Genomic DNA, 20,257 nt, shown 5'->3' with positions numbered 1-20,257 from the left:
TATATATATATATATATATATATATATTAGTTTATAACTTTTAAAATGATCCGAAGAGATCGAAACGTTAGTTTTATGTAGGCATATTTTTATCTTGTTTTTATTTATGTTATTTAATATCATTTGTATCATATATACATTAAAATTTGTTTTGGCTCGTAGCTCTTCTTAGTATAATTTTTTTTATTTACAGAACATTCAAAAAACTAATTTTATTACTTTTATACGTATCTCGGAAAAAATACACAGAATATAAAAAAGTGTAATAGAAAATCTCATACCGTTTCACATTTCTGAATATCTTTTTTCTTTCTCTTTTTTTACTGATTTACATCCTGAATAATTAAAAGCACTTCATATTCTGCAATGAGACCAGTATAAACTATGACATTCTGTCGTGATTTCAATTCTGATGTATAAAGATTACCATTAAAATTTTTCATGATTCAATTTTATTTCTTTCCAGGTGTCCTTGGGTTATGTATTGTCGGTCACCTTATGAATTGACTGGTATTATAGCCGCGGATCTCAACAGGAGGTATCCATATTGTTGTGAACAACTGATTTGTCAGAAACCATAAGGAGAAACCCGATGATTAAAGCAATCGTTTTTTACTGTTCGTCCTACCTTACTCTAAAAATCGAGTGTAATATTGGCCAATATAATATCTATTAAAAGATAGTGGTTAATTATTTACTTTCAGTATTAAAGGAACTGTTGTCCAGTACTTAATTAATAATTAATCACTATACACAGAAAAATATCATGATATTGCTAAAAAAAAGTGATTACTCAATTTATCTTTTCCCCTTTAAATAACGGTTTTTCTTTAACAAAGAATGTTTTATCAATAGTGATCTTAAAATATTGTTATTACAAATTTGAAAACACTCATTATCATATATTCAAAACAAGAATTTATTTCTTTGGAAGAATATGATAAAATTAATCTAAGAAGTGACTTCACATAATAAAAAAATCCAATATATTTCAGCTTAATAATTTTGATTGAAGTATTAAACTTATTACCATTCAAAATATATATTTTGAATAAATTGCTTATTATGAACTTATGATAGATTTGCGAGTATATGAACCTTGGAAACACACAAGTAATAATTACTTGCGTATAATATGTATTTTTCTGTCTTTCAATAATAAATTTTTATAAGACATAGCTGGGATTTGTATAACAGGACATTATGAACCTGGAAAAATTGTAATAAATAAATATCGTTTCTCAACACAGATTCAGCAAAATCTCTACTTATTCATTTGCCTGTTGTTGCTGTCTTAAGACCGGATAAAGAATCGCTACCTCTCATACAATAACGCGCCGTTTATCGAATTTTCTATTCTCCACTATTACTAGTTCACACTTCTGTCGAACGAAAGCACAAAAACCGTATCCCTCTTGAGCGGTTGAGTGCAAAAAAAGCTCCCTGCACAATCCAGCACGATATTGAACGAGTAAACGCCACTTACGTCTGATTTTGTTTACCTGATCGATTTTCATTCATGATGTTTACTTGTTTAGCAATTATTTCTCGAAGTCAATGAAAAATTGGTATCTTTCGGAGAAAGCAAATGAACGCTGTTTTAATATACGAATTAATAGAAATATGATCTGCGCCGCTCATATTTTCTATCTGCTTTCCATTCTTTCGAAATTCGAAGAATAGTAACCTCTGATAAAAACTTCGTGCGAAAAAGTTTGTGTACAGATTGCAACTACATATTTTTTTACATTTAAATAACTTGTGGACACGTATTACGGAACTATTTGGAATGGATCTAAACAGAAATTAACCGAAGTTATTGTCTATATTTCTGATATATTTTCTATGGAAAACGAAATAATTCCAATCTGAATCCATTCTAAACAATTTCATAAATCGTGCTCTCGTCAAATCACTTACAGTTCTTATGTGCTAGTCATCATTTTTTAATAACGATTAAATGAATAGATCAACTCAAATGGAAGGGTCTACAACGATGACAGGCAATACATTCGTCTGTTCTGAAGAGAAACTTGCATTCATTTTAGACTGTCCATGATACTCACGCGTCATTGTGCAGTAACACGTAATGAAAGACGAATGACTAATGTATGGGTCATGGAGTCAAAGACACCAGAAGTATTCAGCACGCGTATGGGAAAGAGAACGATGCGTCGGCATGTATCTGTGATTATGGAAAAAGGAATTCAACTAAGTTATTCCTTTCTTTCTTTTTAAATCTCCATTATTCGTATGATTTGTTTAACGTAATTCCTCGTGTAGGATTTGTTTGGAATGTACAAACAATATATTTAAAATTTCAAACCTCTTTGATGACTTTTAATTAAATAAAGATTGATAATATTTTACATATGTCTCTTTTAGATATATGTACAAAATAATATTTTTAATTGTTAAACAATTTACGCAAAATATAATAATATGTATAAATAGCATTCAACAAATATGTATATTGTATGTATGTATATACAATACCGGACTGTTCTCGACAATGCGAGTAATGAAGAGTTAATACGCAAAGTTCTTTTGCCAAGTGGAATATACGTGAAAATACAGAGCACTAGATGCCAAATTTAGCAACAAAATCTCAAAAGTCGCAAATATACATCTTAAAGATTAATACAGAAGTAATATAGGATAGTGCATTATGTTCAATGATGCTGAAGGCGATGTCGTGTTAAAGTGATACGAGTTTATAGCTTATTTGGTCATCTTTACTTCTTTAATTCATGCTATCGCTGATTATGATAATGCACGTTTTGCTTTATGTTTGTTTATACAAAACTCTCTTAATCCTAAAGAAAAAATAGAAGAGGGAAAAGCGATATATAAGTCAGGTTTTTTATTTACTATCATCTCTTGTCCCTGGTGACTTCCTAAGTAAGAAAGTAAGATGAAGAGTTACTTTTGTAGCATCTTGTTGCTGATGTACTGGCTGGCTGGCTACCATTACTACAAGAGAATATGAAGTTGTATATGGTACGTTGCATAACTCACCAGCTAGATTTCACTCTTCAGAGAAACAAATTATTCTAAAAATTTTACAGAGATCTCAATGTTTCAATAACAGATTCTTTGATAAGTTTTTAGATGTATATGATTATACTAATAATGTTGCCGCGTATAGCTAATATCTGATAAATATCTCGAAAATAAATAAAATTTTTCGGATTATACTCTTCAAATTCTTTCGGATTTTACTCACATAGACATGTATTTAGAATACTGCAAATGGAGCAACCAAGTACCAGTGGGTACTTTTCACAACGATTCTTCGTGCAGATAGGTATTTTGTGATACATGGGATGGACGAATTTATTTCGTTTCGTAAGTCAAAACGTTATAATACCATATATCATATATAAGATAATTTACAAAATATATATTTTTTTATTCATAAAATATCTTCGTTATCCGTGCACCTTTTATCCAGCTGGATAAAAGATTTCACATCTCGGAAAAATTCAAAGAAAAAATTAATAATATTTTTTTCATCTTTCAGGCACATAATTAAATTATGTTTAAATGATGTTTTTCATACCTAATCTTGTAAATCTCGAGAAAATTTATTACACAATGTCCTATATTAATCGATTATTTCGAAATTCGTTTTAATGCAAACGCGACGACAATATGTGATTATAGTCATTTAAATTATATATTCATGAAAATGAAAAATATATATATTTTTAAAAAAGCATGAAACAATAGATCTTTACATTTGATGCTAAAATTTAATTTGTCAAACTTTAAAATTTGTAAACAATTATAAGAAGAGAACTATTTATAAGATATTATTAAGTAAAAAAAAAAATTCGTTTCATATCATTTTTACTTTATATCTCAGAGAAAATATATGGAAAATAATAAAATGTGATAGAAAATATTTCACATTTTCAAATTTTCCTTTTTTTTCTTCTGACCGATATCCTCTAATGTTTAAACAACTAGTATTCCCTATTTCGCAATGAGACCCACACAATTACAATATTCTGGCATGATTTCAATGCTAATGTAAAGAGATTTTCTGTAAAACTCTTTTTCATAATCTATTTTTATTTCATTTCTTTCCAGATGCCCTAAATTAACTTGTGATGCAGGTTCTATGATTACGGGAATAACAGGAATAGATGAAACCAAAAATTTTCCTGAATGCTGTCCACGAGCGGCTTGTTTGAATGGGAATCCGGTTAGACTGAGTTAGAAAATTCTCTTAGATCTAAAGGAATAATCTCTTCTTAACGAAGATAGCTTCCACACAATAGTTAATGTAAAATAAACATTTCGCTAGTAATGAAAAATTCGATAAAATTAGCGGAACAGAACATGTTTTATCCTGAAATATTGTTATAAATAAATATCGTTTCTCTTGGATTCATCAAAACGCTCTACTTATTATATTATTCACTTGCCTATTGTTGTCATCTTACTTTTTAAATTTCTTGGAGTAAAATCTCACTCCAAAGAGTGAAAATACTGCCACTGTTGAAAACGAGTGAAAATATTTGCACTCTTACTTAAGTGGCAGATTTTCACTTTCTTGGACTGAGATTTTACTTCAAAAAATTTAGAGAGTAAGACTAAATAAAGAATGACGTTATGTTTCGTACAATAACGCGCAAAACTGAGTTTATCGGATTCTCTGTTTCTTAGTATATCTGTTTTATACTTCCCTCGCAGGAAAAACCATGTCCGTCTTGAGCAGAAATTTCCGTACGGATTTTAAATTTGTAGGAATAATCCTTTCTCAGCAAAGAAAACTTCCAATAGTTGTAAGATAAACATTTTATTATTAATAAAAAATTCGGTAGAATTCGTAGAACGAGACATGTTTTATCCTCACTACGTTCTACGAATTCTACCGAATTTTTTATTTTTATTGTTATAAATAAATATTACTTTCTTTAATTCATAAAAATGCTGTACTTATTTACTTGCCTACTGTTGCCTTAGGACCGGATAAAAAAATGACACTATCTCATACGATAACTTGCAACCGAGTTTATTGGATTCTTCCTCACTATTCCTAGTTCACACTTCCGTCACACAAAAGTACTAAAACCATTTCCTTCTTGAACGATCTTCACTTGCTTATATAAATATAGTATCTCCGGCGCAATCCTGCGCGGTATTAAACGAGTACGAGTAAACGCCACTTTCACCTGAATTCATTCACTTGATTGATTTTCACTTGATTGATTTTCACTGCTGACGATCCTTGTTTGCTCATTATTCATTTCTCGGAGTCAGCGAAAAACTGCAGTCCTTCGAAGAAAGCGAATAAACGTCATTTGGTATGAATTAATCGGAGCATGACTGTGCCGCTCGCATTTTTTACTTGCCCTCTATTCATTGAAGTTTGGAGTGTAGTTGTCGAAATCAAATAAAAATATTCAACATAAATATATTTAAACTTAAATAAAAAATTTACCCTGAATGAATAGATATCATATCGAATATATCGAATAATGATTATATATTCAATATAATGTCTATTCATTCAGGATGAATATAAATAATATTTGCACTGATAAATATATTCATAATGAATTTTTTTGTTCGATATCGACAACTTTAGTTTGAAGAACAATCTACAAGCAATCCCCAATAAAATCCTGATGCACAATAGTTTGCAAGCACTTTGCAACTGAATATTCTTCTTTTTTTTCTTTTCAATCTTCTGATCGAATCACTTACAGAGTTCTCGTGTGCTGGTCGTCATTTCTTTATGACGGCAACTAAACGGCTAAAGAGTGATGAGAGAGTTAACAATTGGCGATAGGCAACACATTCAGCCGTACTGAAGAGAAGCTCGCCTTGGACTAGCTATGGTATTTACGTCGTTGTGCAGTAAGGCATGTATTGCGGCAAGGCGAATGATTAATGTTTGGGTTCAATAGCATCAGAAGTATTTGGTACGCGTGTATTAAAACAGAGCGATGCGCCAGCACATATTCGCGTTTACGAAATAAGGAATCTGGATTGATATTTCCTCTTTTTCTTTTCAACGTGCCATCTATCTCTCCAGATGATTCCGTGACGCAACTAGCTCTAGCACGAAGAAACAACGCAGCGACTCTCGTTTGCATTCTAAATGCAATATTAGCTCATCCATTGAGCGAGTACACTACGCATCTTCTCCTTGTTTATGTGCTGACCTCGAGAAATGTTGATATTGTGTCATCGGATACATTTTCACTCGCGGAGTGTAACTTAAAACCTGAAGGTCATTTAATTTAAGCAGTTAACGTTTTCTTTAGTGCTCGCGATTGATATTATCTTATACATTCAGTATTCAAATGAATTAAATATTCTTATAACAAATCGAAAAGCTTAGTGTAAATATAATATTGCTTTAAAATACATGATGCACGATATTGAAGAAATATTATGACTTATTTGAAATTAAAAAAGCAGCATTTTTATTCAATATAATCATAACAACCGGGATATGTATCTATATTCTATTATAAAACGCTCTAGAGAAGGGGGGGGGGGGGTTTTTTAGAAGGGGGGGGGGGGGGAGAGAGTGAGAGAATCTAAAAAATTTAAATTAACAAAAGAGAATTATTAATACGACTTACGATAAACTGGATCCGGCTGTGATGTCGATACTGGGCGGCTGCATCGATACTCCGCTGCTGGTGGTGTTTCCAATTGCGGATAAATTCTCCGCGGGATTTTGTGAACTGTGATTCGTGGTCGTGGATGTTGACTCAATGTTGCTTCTCGTCGCGCTATCAAAGTTTCCTGTTGCGTCGCTATCGGATGATTCGGACGACTCTTGTCGCCGCTGCATTATCCGGCTCGATAGTTTGCTCTCAATGTCTGAAGCCAAAACATTGCCGAGTATCCACTCGCCTCCAATAGGTTTCTGCAATTTTTATTTTAACATTACTCTTTATTCGCTATGAAGCATATTTTCAGAGAAACGGATTTTATTCCTAATATTAACACAGAGTGCTATAATTATAATTATAATAAATTATAAGAATTAAACACATTATTTTTTATCTTCATATAATTTAAACTTCAGTTTTCTTCTCATCAAAAAAGATCAGTGTAACAACATAAATATAAAAAATGTTTATATTATTAAATTGAAATATTCACGCAATAAAATAATACTAAGAATCACACTTGAGTAAAATTAAATTGACAGTAGCATACATTCACAAGAACAGACATTCTGATTAAACATTCGTCAAATATATAAAAAGTAATGTATAAAAAATTATCCCGTCAGCTTACCTTTTTACTCGATTCCTGAGTTGTATTCGTAGACGATGGCGCACTCGCAGGTTTGTGAGATTGCTTTTTGGAGTTACCAAACAGATCTGCGTCATCGTTCTCGTCGTCACTGAATAGGCTCGTAGCGTTAACGATATTAGATTCCGGTGTGCTCGTGGCGATTTTACCGGGAGCTATAACGTCTAAAAATTTCTTCGGCAGATCCTCCATGTTCGCGGGATAAGCATTATCGCTCGCGACAGGTTCCTTCGGGCGTTTTTTGATGACATTCTTCGACGAGAAGATGTCATCCGAGTCTTCTTCCGAATCGGCATCGGCAAATAAATCGTCTATTGCTGACTTTGGCTTTGTCGCTAAAAAAATGCGGTTGGATTAAAGAAGATAAATCTATTGTAAAATGACAACGCAGATGTAAGAATACTTACAAACTATACTAATCGGCGGCGGCACATCGATACTGGCTGGTATAATATTATTATTTTTGTAAGATTTGATTGGCTTTTCCTTCCACAGATTGGCAGATACTTGATCGTCGAAGAGATCTTTTTTATCACTAAATAGATTGTCAGAACCGTTGAACACATCTTCATCTTTCTCGGACGCAAACAGATCATCTGAGAAAAGTTAACAGTCAATTAATTTCGAGAATATTTTGTTTACAATTTATATTTTTGTAACGAAGGTATTAACTGCATACCTTTAAATCGATTAATCGATGATTCACTGATTTCATCTACTGAGACAGGCTTTTGCGCTTGGCGAACGGTGCCTAATCGTTTGGCTAATTCCTCTGCAAAATTTGGTGCCGTTTCATTTGACTGCAAGCAAGAAAAAAGGAGAATTGTTTCATCTTTAAAATATAAAAATCATTAAATCTCGACACCAAGGTCCCTATTCTGTATTCTTAACTCCTTCAGACTCAACGTACATTGTAATGTACATCAAATTTGAAGACATTATCCGTTGAAATTATTTAATTCTGTCGACATCATCTAAGATCTGATGTACATAATAATGTATATGTTAGAAAAATAGTTAAAATTTTGAAAAAAAATTAATTGCTTAGTATAAATTATTTATTTAAATACGCATGAACTGAATTAAAAAAAATGTTTTTAACATAGTTCCAACAAAATCAGATCTGAAGGGATTAACAGTGTCAGTGTCATTACATTGGCATATACAATGGCTATTGTTAAAAGTTACACAACAGGAACTCGACTATCAAATAATAAAAGAGATTTATAAGGTTGGTTATACCTTCGATACATTATTAGGTGTGGCAGACTCTGAAGCGGAATTTATATTATTCTGAGATGCAATATCCGTTTTATTATTCTCGTAAGATATGTTATTGCTGTGATCATTGTAATTATCTGAATCACTGGAGGACGACGATAACCTCGCTATATTTATCTCTGGATTGTGTCGACTGTTAAACACTTTCCGCACATCGGTATCCTCCTTTTCACTTTCTGATTCATCCCTCTCTTCGTCGGCTTGTTCAGATTCGCTACTACTACTCTCTAAACCTATCTTATTCGATGCTATCCATTTATCGGAACCGATAACATACGGCAAGGGCCGATCTTGATATGGATCATTGGGTCCCACAATAACACTGTAAACCAACCGAATTTTAGCACAAAGCAAATATTATGAATAAGAATAAAGATACTAACCTGAATACTACCGCACCTCCTTCATCTTCTTCTTCGCTATCGCTGCAAGCTACATCCATTACTTTGTACTTTTCATCCATTATGCTTAAACCTTGCTTAACGCTCTCGCTTATGCTGGCCAAGAGATTCTCCGGCGTAGACTCCTGAGTTTTCGCATTCTGATAAAAGAATACAAAAATTCATTTTACTCAAATATGAAAAGGAGCATAGATTTCCCAAAAATATTTATTCAAAATAGAAATATTATATTGAATAATATATTGAAATATAAATATTAATTCTCGCTTACTTCCTGCTTCTCATCCAAATTCTCCTTAATCTCTATGTCATCCTCCTGCACTCGGCTCTCGATAAACTGAGTATTGGCCAAAGCCAGAGACGTATTAGTAACATTATCCACTAGTATCCCCGTTTCTTTTAATTGCGTCGTCAACGTGTCCAGAGCAGCTTGAGTCTTGTTGGCCTTAGACACCAGATTCTAAAATTTTATACAAAATTAATGCAAGGCACTGTTGAATATAAACGCCAGCAAGGCAAAGTAATAAATTATACTTCAGAAAATTGCTGAAGATGTTTAAGAAGTCCAACGTCACCCGCCAGACTCCACTCCCTTCTCTTCTTTCTCATCTCTTCGGTGGTCCATGGATGATCCCATGATTTATCTATACCATCTGACACGTCCTGCCATGTAAAATAAAATAATTGATTTAAAAATAATACTGTTTACTGTTGCAATTATTTTAAACATTAATATACACCTTTTTATACATATATTTATATTTATACATATTATATGTCGTATAAAATTACTATAAGATTCTTCTGTAATATTAAACTTTTAGAACTTTTGTTTTATATGATAAAATGAATTCATACATCAATTTATAGATTAATATATATACATGTGTTATGAAATCAGTCACTCACAATATAGTGGATCAGTACATATTAAAAAGACTGCTTTATATAAAGTATTTAAATGCAGTGGCATAATATACATGCTCTCTAATTTCTTTGAGGGAAGTGAGATGAAACTTCAAAGAAGGATAATTCAGTCAGTCTTGAAAAAAAGTGGTTTAATTCACTCTTCAGAGTGAGATTCACTCTAAAAATTTTAGAGAGTGTATATATTCTAATAAATAATATAGGTATGTATATATATCATTATTGAATATTTAATCGTTTAAAATATTTATTATACATTTACATTCAACTCTGCTAATTTTACATGCAGTAGCTTTTAGTAATAATCTAATATGTAATAAAGTGACGAATTCGCTATTAAACATATTGTCAACAAATACAGCTTCGAGGGATAAGCAGCAACGTTCGCTGATGTTAAATTCAAAGTTGCATTAGAAAAAAACTTTCAACAAGGAAAAAATTAATGAAAATCACAACTGTGCGATCGGACTGACCGCGACTATGCAACCTGAACGTAGCTTCGAAAGAAAGTCAATTTATTACGTCCCATTATTGACACTTGCTAACCTAAGTGCAAATGTCTCACTCACCATATCGAGCAACTCGTAACGATGGAGAACGATGAGAACTTTCTTCTCGCGATTACATTTAAACGGGTCGACGAATCGTAACCTGACTCCTTGTCGTAAAAATGTAACGAGGGGCAAGAGCGGAGAAAAAAATATGTAGCAAAATGCGCGCCGAGATGCACTCTGTATGCGAATTATCGGTGTAATGCAGTGTAATCTGTGTAATGCGAGCATGAGCCGAGCGAGCGCTCCAACTCGGTTTTTCGCAGGTGCACTTTCAGCACTCGAAAATGAAACAGTATACAATTGCATGTTGGAGAGAAAGAGATAAAACGAGAGGGAGACAGAAAAAGTACAGAAAGTTCAGCTATAAAGAACATTCTTCTGTCAAATCAACGCCAGGGACGACGATTATCTCGAATATCCCGAGTGCAAATATGGATGTAAACATAATGTCATTTGAGGAGAGAAAAGAAGGAAAAGCTAGAATATAAAAACGTCTAATGCCCAATTTCTTCACCTCTAGATAACTTTATCCAAGAGATATCTCCTAGAATACAATGGAGATATCTTCTAGATAAGGTTATCTGCAACTTATCTGGAAGTGAAGAAATTGGGCATAATACTAAAAGAACGCTTTTGAAAACACGAGCGGCAAGTAATATTTAAAAAATTATGTACACGTATAAATTTATATAATATATAATATATTTTAACACATAATATTTTTAATAACCTCAATATAAAAAATTATAAATACTTTTTTAAAAATTATAATACAAAATTATAACACATATTGTCTAATCATAATCTCATTTTTTCGCAGATTAATTGAATAATGATAAAATTACAAATTTTATTTATAATTACGCGGGAAAAAATGTTATATATATGGACATATATTTATATAATAATATATATATAATTATATACGAAATATGTTAATTTTAAATATAATTATAATTATATTTTCAACGCCGGCAGTGAATTTTGAAATACAATTTGTGTATAAAAAGAAGAAGGCCAACATTCATAATCGATTCTTATAATTATATATTTATAAGGCTCGGTTCCACCAATTTTAAGTAAGGCTTAAAACACTCTTTATTTCTGTCTCTTTCGGGTTTTAAACCGAGATAAAGAGAGTTTTAAGTCTTGCTTAAAGTCAAAGTAACGTTGGTGCAACCGGGCCTAAAACTATCTTAATTTAAATACAATCTTAATTGATGTCAAAATTTAATATTACCAAGCCGTATTAGCCTAAAAATTAAAACATGACTTAAGACAATCTTGTAATAAGAAATGACCAAAGAAGAGACAAGAGAAACGTAAATTATTCATTAAATCGCTACACACCTGCGGAGCGCATGTCATATGAGTCATGAGGAATTTTTTTTAGGAGACCAAAAGGGGGAGGAATTTTGTTCCGCGTTCCGGAACGTCAACGACGTAACAGGAACGAGCGGAAGCGGACCATCGCGAACGGAGCAGCCGCACGCACTCGCTATCGGATTGTTTGTCAATATCCTCTCCTCCTCCACCTCCACCTCCGACGTCGCTTATCCTCCCGCGTTTCAAGGTACGTGCCTCATCATTCGCTCAGAACAATCGTCGACGAGCATGCTCGTTATACTGGCATGACGACGGACGATCGACGGGATATTCGGTAGTGGAAAGCAGTGGAGAGATCATCGCCACCATCACCACCTCTGCCTCCTCCTCCTCTTGACTCGCCCTTCACGCGACGCGTGTGACGTCCCTCCCCCTCCTCCCCCTCCCCGCCCCGGCCGCCGCTGTCAGCCCCGTCGCAGCCGTCGCTGACGACGCCAGGACGCTGGAATGCGCGAACGCGGCGAATCAGTGGACACTCGCGGTAGGACACGCGTGTAACGGACGGTATTGACACGACACGACGCGCGCGCGAGCGCACGTGCGCGCACACGTATGCACGCGCGCGACGATGCATCGACGAGCTCCGTCCGCCTCGCCGTTGGCAGGATGCGCCGATCCGTGACCTCGTCGCCGACGGGACTCCGGGCTTGACGTGTGTAAACGGCTCCGGGACGTCGCGTCGTTGCTTCGAGCGAGAAACTCCAGAAGAAGTTCCGGGAGAAACTCCTGTGAACGCCTTCGTTGTAACGAACTGGACTCTGCGAGTACGACGTCCGTCTTGAAACAGAACGCAGGGAGTATCTCGCTTTGGTTGGTTAAACGAAACATACAAGGAGCATCGCTTGATAGGAGAGTGACGTTGAATCAAGTACACTTTTACTACACCGAAGGGGGGCAGGGGAATACTGGATTGAACGTGTGGCACTAGAAAGAATCTCCGGTGTCTATCAGTGTGAACGAATTCACTATCTGTGAACAGCAAGTGTAAATAATGTGAGTTAACTTCTGGAGTAGACGAGAGGTCAATTCTGTATTGATAAATAGAGGCAGTAGCGTGTTGGTTGTTTCAGTTGATACCTATTAAAAACTTTGCTCATGTGATGATTATAATTAATTTGGTATTAATTTGATATTTAGTTTTATCTTCCTTCTCATCACAAATTAAATAGATTGAAGAACAATTCATTCATTCATTGTTTTTTTCAAAGTACCTTGGTTTTATTGAATACCAATTTAAATAGATACAAAATGTATCAATAGACTCGTGATTCTGTAAATAATATTTTGCCAAGATTTTTGTTATACAGAAATATCTCTATTTCATAATATTTTTGAATGTATTTAAATTAACAAGACTGTTTCTCCGTTACAGATTCATTGGAAGAAAATGTGTAATGTCAGAGTGATACAATATAGAGACATAGGTGGTCAATACAGAGCGATCATTTATAATAGACTATTATGTATCTCGCTTAGTTGATGTACGGAACGTTGCCTTAGACATTTGTCTAGCGCTTTTATTGCATATCCTTAGTTACGCTCTATTGGAAAATATCCGGTGTTCACAAAACTGCTAAATTTAATGAGGCCGAAGGTGCCTCAAAAGAGGGGAAACTTTCTTTTGAGAAGGTACAGCGTTCTACGATTGACTTCAACAAACAATGAACCATTCGGGAAGCGGAAAACGTCAGGCGAAGGTTTTGGAAGAAAATTATTGGGACTGCAGTGTCTGCACTTATAGGAATACAGCGGAAGCATTTAAGTGCCTCATGTGTGACGTCCGCAAAGGAACCTCTACGCGGAAACCCCGCATAAACCCCCAATTGGTAGCTCAACAGGTCAGTCTAATTATCTTGCAATATATACCTGTGAACAATAATTCACTCCTTTATTCTAGTAAAGCAAGTTCTGAAGATACCTATCCTGTTCTACTAAAAGAATCATATATGTAAGAGTCATGTACATATATTTGTTTTATGATATTCTTGCTTAATATTTGATTCTTCTTGTTTAATATTTGATGACAAGAAGGATGAAATGATATTCACGAGTGTTGCGAACCTAAGAGGAATTGGCACCTTCAGTATACAGATTATTGTACTAAAACAGAGTAGGCACCTTCAGGACTAGTTTTACTATTATAGATCCGGGGAATGGCGAATTGTCCATAAGTTTATATTATTTACTGACTATATTATTGTGAGTACTGAAAATCTACAGTTTATGTATATTTTATATTATATTATAGATTTTTAGTACTCACAATAATGGAGAACACATTCCATATAACTTACGTATAGAGGAACAAGTTCTTTTTATTTTAAAATGCAACTATTCGTTTTCAAATTATTTTTCACGTTATTATTTCGATATTAGAGTTAACACATAATCAATATGATACTATACCATATCCAGGTTGCGCAGCAACAATATGTACCACTTCTGAAACCAGGTAAGAAAGAAGGAAGTGGCGGTGGTAGTACGACCAGCGGCGTCAAGGAAAAGGAACGCAAACTGGATAAGCTGAGGCGCAAAAACAGGCATCCGCCGCGTCTGAAAAATATTGACCGTAGCACCGCGCAATCAAACGAGGTAACGGTCAATAATGTTACCGTCACTATCACGGAGTACAAGCCCAAGGTGAAAAAGGGCTCGGATCAATCGAGCAATGCGAGCTCCGAGGGCGGGAGCCAGCACGATTCGAATCAGGACTCAAGAAGTCTCGATGTAGGAACCGACGCCTAGTTTAATGCTAATGTTACATATGTGTGTATGAATTATTCTAATTAATATATTGTATGTATATGTCAACCTTTATGGTCAACTGTACATCCTCTAGACAAAAGCGACCATTGTTGACAGTCGCTTTTCTCTCGTGCGTCTATTTGTATGACGCAAGTTGTATGACGAATCTAACGAAGTCAGGCATTTTGTGCAGGGTTGGTAAAAAACATGTTTTAAATGTGTTTTAAACAGTTTAAAACATCCTTAATTGAGGTTTTTAATATGTTTTAAATGTTTTTTTTTTACAGTACTGCTTAAAGTATATTTGAAGCATTAAAAACATAGAAAAACACAATGTTTTATTCTAAAAAAAAAAATATTAGTTTTTACCAACCCTGATTTTGTGCCGTCAGCAGAGATATTATTGACTGAGCATGATTCGTATATCATTCAAGGGAAGAAGAATAGGAATATATGTACATTGTATATCACTGTTTTATTCATTGCACAAAATGTTGAATAATTTGAATCGCTTCTCTACGCATTTTGTGCGAAAAAAAATGTACTTAAAAGACCGCTTACATTACAGACGTCATTTTTTTATTCTGTAATATTTATTAAATTTGTTTGAAATGTCTATCGGCGTGACATATTCCGCGCTAGATTTAAATATAAAAAAAATAGAAGGAAGGAAATTGTAAATATCAGTGAAACGGAATTTTATGAAATATCGTTAATATAATTATATCCTCGATTTTTATTAAATTTACGAGACCACTGCCAGAAAGCGCGTCGTAAATCGTAATGCGGTTCGGAATTTGTTAACAAGACTAATCGGTATGACTGGCACTGGTACATATGTACATCTTATTCCATTCTAGTTCGTCATTGAATTGAGATGAATTTTCTTGAAATACAAAATACTTAAATATAATGAAAGTTATATTTTACTGATCTCCATGATTCGCTAATTTAATTCTGCACTTTTATTAAAGCACAGTTAAATTCATCAATTCATAATTAGGTCGAAAAACATTTAATCACAATTGTATGTACAGATCGAACATGAACTTTCAAATATGTAATATACATGTACTTCGCGTATTGAATATTCATACAACGCTCTCTGATAAAAAAAGGAAGATAAAATTTCATTTTTAGCAAATAAACGAGTTCAGATTATAGAACAAAATGACGTAACACTTTGTTTCAAAACGCAAATGCACACGAAAAAAATCGTTGATCTTCATTAGTTTTACCATATTTGTAACTGCCCAACAAAATTTCATAACAGCGAACACTTATTGTATTTGTTCAAAATTAAATCGTAGCTGCAAGGACCACAACAGTTCCTTAAGTAAACGGGTAAAATGGAAAAGAAAGGATTTCTAACACAGCAACATTGTTAATATTATGCCCAATAATTATATTACACTATCGAGATAATTGTAATACAATTCTGCATTAAAAATGTTGTATGAAAGTAAATATAAGAATCTATCAGTATATATAATCAGAGTAATTAAGAGAATTAATAGATAAATCGAGGATTGTATACTCGAGGAACGAATAATATCGCCAAATATTTGGTAATATTAACTTGTAAAAATAATCCTCACGACTGCCCCTCCCCCTCAGACTTGCTTTTTCGATAGCACCGATATCTTGAATTCTTAATCAAACGAATCGTTACATAAGACCGTGTAGCTTTTACAAATAGATTTTTAATCGACAGGTAATTAAATCACCATTTTTGCAGAATAGTCGCACGCAAATGATATTTTTACAACTTTGTGGAACCGTATAAGTTATACAAATCCTTTCTATCATATATGTCCTTTTGTCTTACATGTGTAACCTGCTTATTTTTACATGGCATAAATCTATCTGCATTTTAATAGAATACAAAGATTCCGAATGGACAGCGTGTTTTCGAATCTGTACTAAATTTTTGAATTTTTTTTAATTAACATTTCTAAGTGCAATATGTAATCTCTTATTCACTCGAGAGATTAATTAATTACTGTTGGCTATTACAGCATAGCACTGCGAATCAGGGGAACCTGTTTTTAAAAGCATTTTTTTTTAATGAAATGATGTCTTCAAAACATTACATTGATTGTTCGTATCATATAATGTGAAAATTCGGTAAATACTTTAATAAAATACCGTACTGTTATTTTCAATAAAAAAAATTACATGGTGTAAGATTCTTGAAAAATAAATGGGGTTAAAATTAAGCTGTTAACAGGGAAACAATAAATCATGTTTTAAGAAACAAAAACAAAAGGAGTTTTAATAAGCCTACCAAATATGTACATAGATACATTTATTCTCTTATCGAACAGTTTTTATGTTAATACTACAGATTAATTATCTGTATAAAAAAGAAACGCGTAACAAAAATCGTTTATTTACAATTTCTATGAAACTTTATTCGTTTAAATGTTTTAAAATATAATTAAGATTTTATAATCAATTTTGATACTAATATGTATCCTTTTCTTTTTTTATCTCTTTTTTTATTTCTTTTATGCTTGACGATTCCTGATTTTCAATTTCCATATTTTCCATATCTTCGGTGACGTCCATCGTCTCTTCTTGCCGAGATTCTGCCAAAGTTTTCGATACAACGCGTTTCACAAATCTCTCTCGCACTATTAATCAAAGTAAAAAAGTTAACACAATAACACTTAATCTATACTAAAAATTACTTATACATACCCGTAGGTATCTCCATAATATTCAACACTTTAAAATTGTGCTCCTTATTATCTCCGCCAACAGTGAATATAAATCCATTATCTGGATTCGCTGCGAGGCATTGTATAGCGCCCAAATTACTCGTCTGTTCCCATATAAGAGTAGGAGATTCTTGGTCTATATCCCATATTTTTATTACACCATCGTTCGAACAAGAGACTAATAGATCTCGGCATGAGGTACTAAGAGAAAGACCTGGAAAAAAAATAAAATTTATAAACTATAATATAAAACAAGTCAAACAAGAGATTTATTTACCTGTGACTTCTTTTTCATGAGCCTTAAATTGCCACAATGGTTTGCGTTTTCGTACATCAAAGTATTCTATATAACCATTATTTGTGCTAACCTGCAAAGAAATTCAATTACAAATATAACAAAAAAAAATTTAATTTCAGATGCATGTAAGACGTACAATACAATAATTTGGGTCATGATGATTCCATAAGACCCTTTCCACTTCTCCCAATGCCTCCCATTCTATAACAGGTACTTCGTTCATACAATCGTACAGTCTTACTAGTCTGAAAAAATATTAAAGTAGATATCTATGTAATAGAAATACTCATAAATAGGATAATCTACATACCCATCGGCGCATCCTATTAATAGCTGATGAGTTTCTTGTGGGTGCCATTTTAGTGTTTGCACTTTTTCGTTGAACGGACCTAGTTTGTTGACAGGTTTACCATTTTCCAAGTCCCATAATAAGACTGTCTGATCGGCCGAACCGCTAGCAAGAACGTGTCTGTAAAATATCCCTAGTAATAACAAAATTAGCTATTATATTGATTATTTTTTTTGTGAAATTGATAACTGACGTATAATTATGATTCCACGACACGTCTAGAACTGCATCTCTGTGACCAATGCGTTTTTGTTTCTTCATTTTATTTGGTTTACGACCTAATTTGTAGGCTGGTTCTAAGCAGTCTATCAAGTCCAAGTCCCATACTTCAATTATGGGAGTCATACTACCAATAGCACATAGATTGCCTAAAAGCATAAACAGAAAACTTTAATTACATCTTTTATTACATAAATAATAAATTTAAACCAATAAATCAATCAATTGGGCTCTTGAGATAATTAATTAAAATACATAAAACTAAATAACGGGCAATTGAGAGCCTAAAAAAACGCAGTAATTCGTGCGGTACTTATATACATATAATTGAAAAATTATCTATTACATGAAATAGATAATTTAAACATGTAATAGATAATTTTTCAATTATATAAATACCGCACAAATTACTGCGTTTTTTTTTTTAGGCTCTTAATTGCCCGTTATTTAGTTTTATGTATTTTAAATAATAAATTTATATTTCCTGTAAGAATTTCTAATGTAATTAAAGTATTACTCACTTGGTTTTGGAGTGGTAGGATCATAGTTAAGCCACTCTATGCACAATGGAAACGAAGGTAGTAATATATCATGATGACAATAAAAGGATCCTTCTGTTTCGTTATATACTACAATTATACATATAAAAAGATTGTCAGAAATCAAAGATCTATATATATAATTAATAACTTACATAATAAGTAAAATTATTTAGCACCAAGGATAAACTTTAAATATTTAATCTAACTAAATATGCTGTACAAACCAAATACTTCCAAGATGCTAGCATCTCCCTCAACATGCCCAAACAAAACTAAATTATCATCAGCTTTGATAATATCATCCTCCTTATCTGAATCTTCTTCATCGTTTGTTATAAGAGGATCTTTGCCACTTGCATCAAAAGTGGCTAAATTACTAATGTGGCAATACATATTGCCGGCTAAAACAAGACAAAAAAAATAAAAAATCAAATATATTTTTATTATGTTCTGAATATTTAACAATTTTTCCCTTACATTCATTATCATAGGCTTTAAAGTTATATTCATCAATGCCAGCAGTCGAAGATTCTCCTTTCTTCTCTGTATTAGATCGTGTTTTGGATCCCTCTTCATCAGAATCATCATTACTGTCATTGCTATAAAAAAAATCTTACAATTAATTTTTTAATATTTATTGTATGTCCTATTCTTGTGAGAAAACCATAGATGCACAATTAAGAGTTGTAGTTTCAACACTCTCTAAAGTCTCTAATAATCATCAAAGTTATCAGAATATATTTTTTAGCAAGAGATAATCTGAAGTTGATTACAAACGCAAGATTCAAATTTAAGAATTGAATTCTTGATGGAGAAGATAGAATATCAAAGATGTTATGAAAGAAGATGAGACAAAGTTATGAATTCTAAAAAGCAAATTGTGCACTATTTTAATGGAAATAACTTGCATTATTTTACGTACTTCAAAGTGGCTTGCGTTTCTTTTATAATCTTCTCGAGCTCGTCGGGCCTTAATTCAACCTACAAATCGCAGAAAATATATGTTTTTGACAAATAACATAACCTATACATAACATTAAAATGCCAACTTTTTCCGGAACAGCCGCAGCGACGCCTTTTTTCACCCATGTAGTACAAGATATAACATTTGCTTCCATCTTTATTAGAAATGTGTCAAGTTCCCGATATTGTTCGACAGTAAAATAAAATTTTTATAAAGTTTTTGCAACCATAGGATTGTCGAGGTTAAGTTTTCAGCCTACACGTTTTTTTTAGCAGTAGTGCCAACCTCGATCACTGTAAACATATATTCTCTATATTTTCTACTTTTTAAAAATAAAGAGTTGTTTCAAAGGCTACGTTCGGAAACGTCGCTCGGATGCCTCCGATGCCTCGGATTCATTATCTGTCCTTGTTTAACATTTAATGTTAAATAAGGACAGATGATGAATCCAAGGCATCGGAAGTATCCGAGCGACGTTCTCGAACGCAGCTATTATATATATGCAACGTCTGTTCTAGAAATATATAATATATAGTACATCACTATTAGAAATTCAAATCTAAGAATCAAAACTAAAC

At 33.1% G+C, this 20,257-nt stretch overlaps 3 protein-coding genes across 4 annotated transcripts in view; 1 reads left to right on the top strand and 2 right to left on the bottom strand.

Annotated features, from left to right (window-relative positions):
- nclb (PWP1 homolog no child left behind) overlaps nt 1–11,898 on the bottom strand; it is a 56,878-nt gene extending 44,980 nt beyond the window's left edge. The window contains exons 1-9 of one of the 2 annotated variants that reach the window (XM_018522829.1): nt 11,804–11,898; nt 9,507–9,635; nt 9,244–9,432; nt 8,955–9,112; nt 8,533–8,893; nt 7,970–8,090; nt 7,698–7,886; nt 7,273–7,625; nt 6,606–6,895 (exon numbers count right to left, since the gene is read on the bottom strand). In XM_018522829.1, the coding sequence (XP_018378331.1) occupies nt 6,606–6,895; nt 7,273–7,625; nt 7,698–7,886; nt 7,970–8,090; nt 8,533–8,893; nt 8,955–9,112; nt 9,244–9,432; nt 9,507–9,635; nt 11,804–11,830 (1,817 nt within the window). In that variant the 5' untranslated portion in view covers nt 11,831–11,898. Of the gene's footprint in view, nt 1–6,605; nt 6,896–7,272; nt 7,626–7,697; nt 7,887–7,969; nt 8,091–8,532; nt 8,894–8,954; nt 9,113–9,243; nt 9,433–9,506; nt 9,636–10,468; nt 10,575–11,803 lie in introns of those variants that run through there. The other variant, XM_018522830.1, reaches the window with a different exon arrangement.
- An 853-nt stretch (nt 11,899–12,751) lies between these two features.
- On the top strand, nt 12,752–14,813 carry RYBP (ring and YY1 binding protein). The gene is made up of 3 exons (XM_018522832.1): nt 12,752–12,832; nt 13,212–13,677; nt 14,255–14,813. The coding sequence occupies exons 2-3, from the start codon at nt 13,501–13,503 to the stop codon at nt 14,582–14,584; spliced, it is 507 nt and encodes a 168-aa protein (XP_018378334.1). The 5' UTR covers nt 12,752–12,832; nt 13,212–13,500; the 3' UTR covers nt 14,585–14,813.
- Nucleotides 14,814–17,050: 2,237 nt separating this feature from the next.
- LOC108770995 (no child left behind) lies at nt 17,051–19,939 on the bottom strand. Its single transcript, XM_018522831.1, has 11 exons — nt 19,765–19,939; nt 19,638–19,696; nt 19,193–19,314; nt 18,940–19,116; nt 18,695–18,802; nt 18,148–18,322; nt 17,916–18,074; nt 17,742–17,850; nt 17,585–17,675; nt 17,288–17,521; nt 17,051–17,220 (listed from the first exon to the last, which is right to left on the bottom strand). Exons 1-11 carry the CDS (start codon nt 19,831–19,833, stop codon nt 17,051–17,053), a joined length of 1,473 nt encoding a protein of 490 aa, XP_018378333.1. The 5' UTR covers nt 19,834–19,939.
- Between the last annotated feature and the right edge of the window lie 318 nt (nt 19,940–20,257).

Source organism: Trachymyrmex cornetzi, unplaced genomic scaffold, assembly GCF_001594075.2.
Source record: "Trachymyrmex cornetzi isolate Tcor2-1 unplaced genomic scaffold, Tcor1.1 scaffold138, whole genome shotgun sequence".
In the NCBI taxonomy this organism is placed as follows: Eukaryota; Metazoa; Arthropoda; class Insecta; order Hymenoptera; family Formicidae; genus Trachymyrmex; species Trachymyrmex cornetzi.
Note: the sequence above shows the minus strand (reverse complement) of the source record. Positions and strands in the feature narration are given on the sequence as shown.